The sequence below is a fragment of the Octopus bimaculoides genome, chromosome 2 (assembly GCF_001194135.2).
Source record: "Octopus bimaculoides isolate UCB-OBI-ISO-001 chromosome 2, ASM119413v2, whole genome shotgun sequence".
Taxonomy (NCBI): Eukaryota; Metazoa; Mollusca; class Cephalopoda; order Octopoda; family Octopodidae; genus Octopus; species Octopus bimaculoides.
In genome coordinates, this window is record NC_068982.1 from 158,161,897 (window position 1) to 158,163,768 (window position 1,872).

The 1,872-nt window shown below is 31.4% G+C and overlaps 1 protein-coding gene across 3 annotated transcripts in view; it reads right to left on the minus strand.

The window, feature by feature from the left end:
* Positions 1–242: 242 nt before the first annotated feature.
* Positions 243–1,872, minus strand: part of LOC106874384 (glutamate receptor ionotropic, kainate 2) — a 1,088,700-nt gene continuing 1,087,070 nt past the window's right edge. For all 3 annotated transcript variants that reach the window (XM_014922100.2, XM_014922098.2, XM_052965681.1), the window contains one exon: positions 243–895. In XM_014922100.2, the coding sequence (XP_014777586.2) occupies positions 722–895 (174 nt within the window). In that variant the 3' untranslated portion in view covers positions 243–721. The remainder of the gene's footprint in view (positions 896–1,872) is intronic.

Genomic DNA, 1,872 nt, shown 5'->3' on the forward strand with positions numbered 1-1,872 from the left:
CTATATTTTAGCATTTCTCAGTTATACTTATGCAGTTAAAAAGATGTAGAGATCAATGACCATGCTTTCAGAATATTATTATTACTAATATTATTAGACGTTGATTCTCCCTGTTTATATTATTATTATTATTATTATTGTTATTATTATTATTATTATTATTATTATTATTATTATTATTATTATTATTATTATTATTATTATTATTATTATTATTATTATTATTATTATTATTATCATCATCATCATCATCATTACTATTTTAATTTCCATTTAGTATGGATATCCTTACAATTTTTATATGCTACTATAGTTGTTGTTTGAAATTATTATTAATATTCTAAAAATCATTATTGTTATTATCACTAGAAATACTATAACATATGCATTATTGCGTAATTAACCTTATTATCATTATTGTTTTCATTGCTCTTGTTGAGAACTAGAAGTTAGACTTTGGTAAACGCCAGTTTCAATCCACCCAGAAATAACAATGACCTCATCGTTAGAGGGTGGCTGTTGAAACATTTTTGTCGGAGTGTTGAAACCATCCTAGACATGCTACTCACTGAGTTTGCGTGTGGGGGAGGAGATGATAGATATATAGATTGAAAAAGTCGTTGTGTCATCAGGGGTTGATGTTATTTTGCCTCGCTGACGTCAACGACAAGCTACATATTTGTCAAACTGCTACCCATCACCAACCTCCCCTGCTTACAATTTAGCCGTAAGCTTCTTTCCCGCTAGCAGCACTAAACCCGGCTAGAGGCATAAAATGTATGCCATTATCAGTTATGCTCTTCTTTCGGGGACCTTTTTTGACTGTTTTTTTCGATGATCCAAAACATTTCATTGCGAACCGGAACTCTCTCATCATTTCTGCACAAATGGAACGCTGTGAAAATATAGGAAAAAAAAAAAAATTAAAGAAATACTTCTTTGTAAAACAATGTTTTCATACAAGTACAATCAAAAAGAGATAAATAGTAAAAAAATAAAGAAAAATAATACCCTTACTTACTACAAGAACTCTTATCTATCAAATATAAAAAATGAAGGAACTTTAAGACATCTTTAAGAATCTCGATCCAGTCAATCATCCTATCATACATACAAGTTATATTTTTTCACAAATCCTATCCTGTCGGTAAGAGCTATGTCTTATAGTAGCTCTTACGAAACAGTGGGGTCATCACCCTACCGGGAAGAAACATGGGATATTGTAGCACCTACAAATCACAGAATGGTTATAGACTGGAACACCTTTGTTTACATGTGTGCTGGATCAGATCCACTTTGAAGCTAAGTATAACGCTATCAAAACAACAACGGTGCACAACAATTGGAACCTCTATGTGCTCATCCAGCCTGCTTGAAATCCCAATCACATTTCCACCAAATTACACCCTAGAGCTTAAAGATACGGACAACACATTGGATGATAAATCCCTAAAATAAAAAAAAAGTATTGTATGTTCATGGCTAGAACGCTTTTTCGGATAGGTCTATCGAATCAGTTTTTGACCTGTGGTTAAACAACAACACAGCAGAAACAAAGCAATGAATTGAATGCTAGAGAAATAAATATATTCTCCTTGGTCGGCATGTTGCCACTCTATCGATTGCTTATTTGCATCTCTTTCCAAACCACTTATTTTCTTAAATAAGCTGATGGAAACTATTATATCTCTAAATAATTTGATTTTATCAATGCAGAATATAAAATATGCAATATTTCAATCAATACTTGTCTTCAGATTTCATCGAATTCATAACATTTTTTTCTTTTGTTCTCATCCATTTTGAAGAGAAGATGATATTTAATTGACAGGAGTCTAGTTTATAAGTTGTATATATAATGAAGTAGAGAGG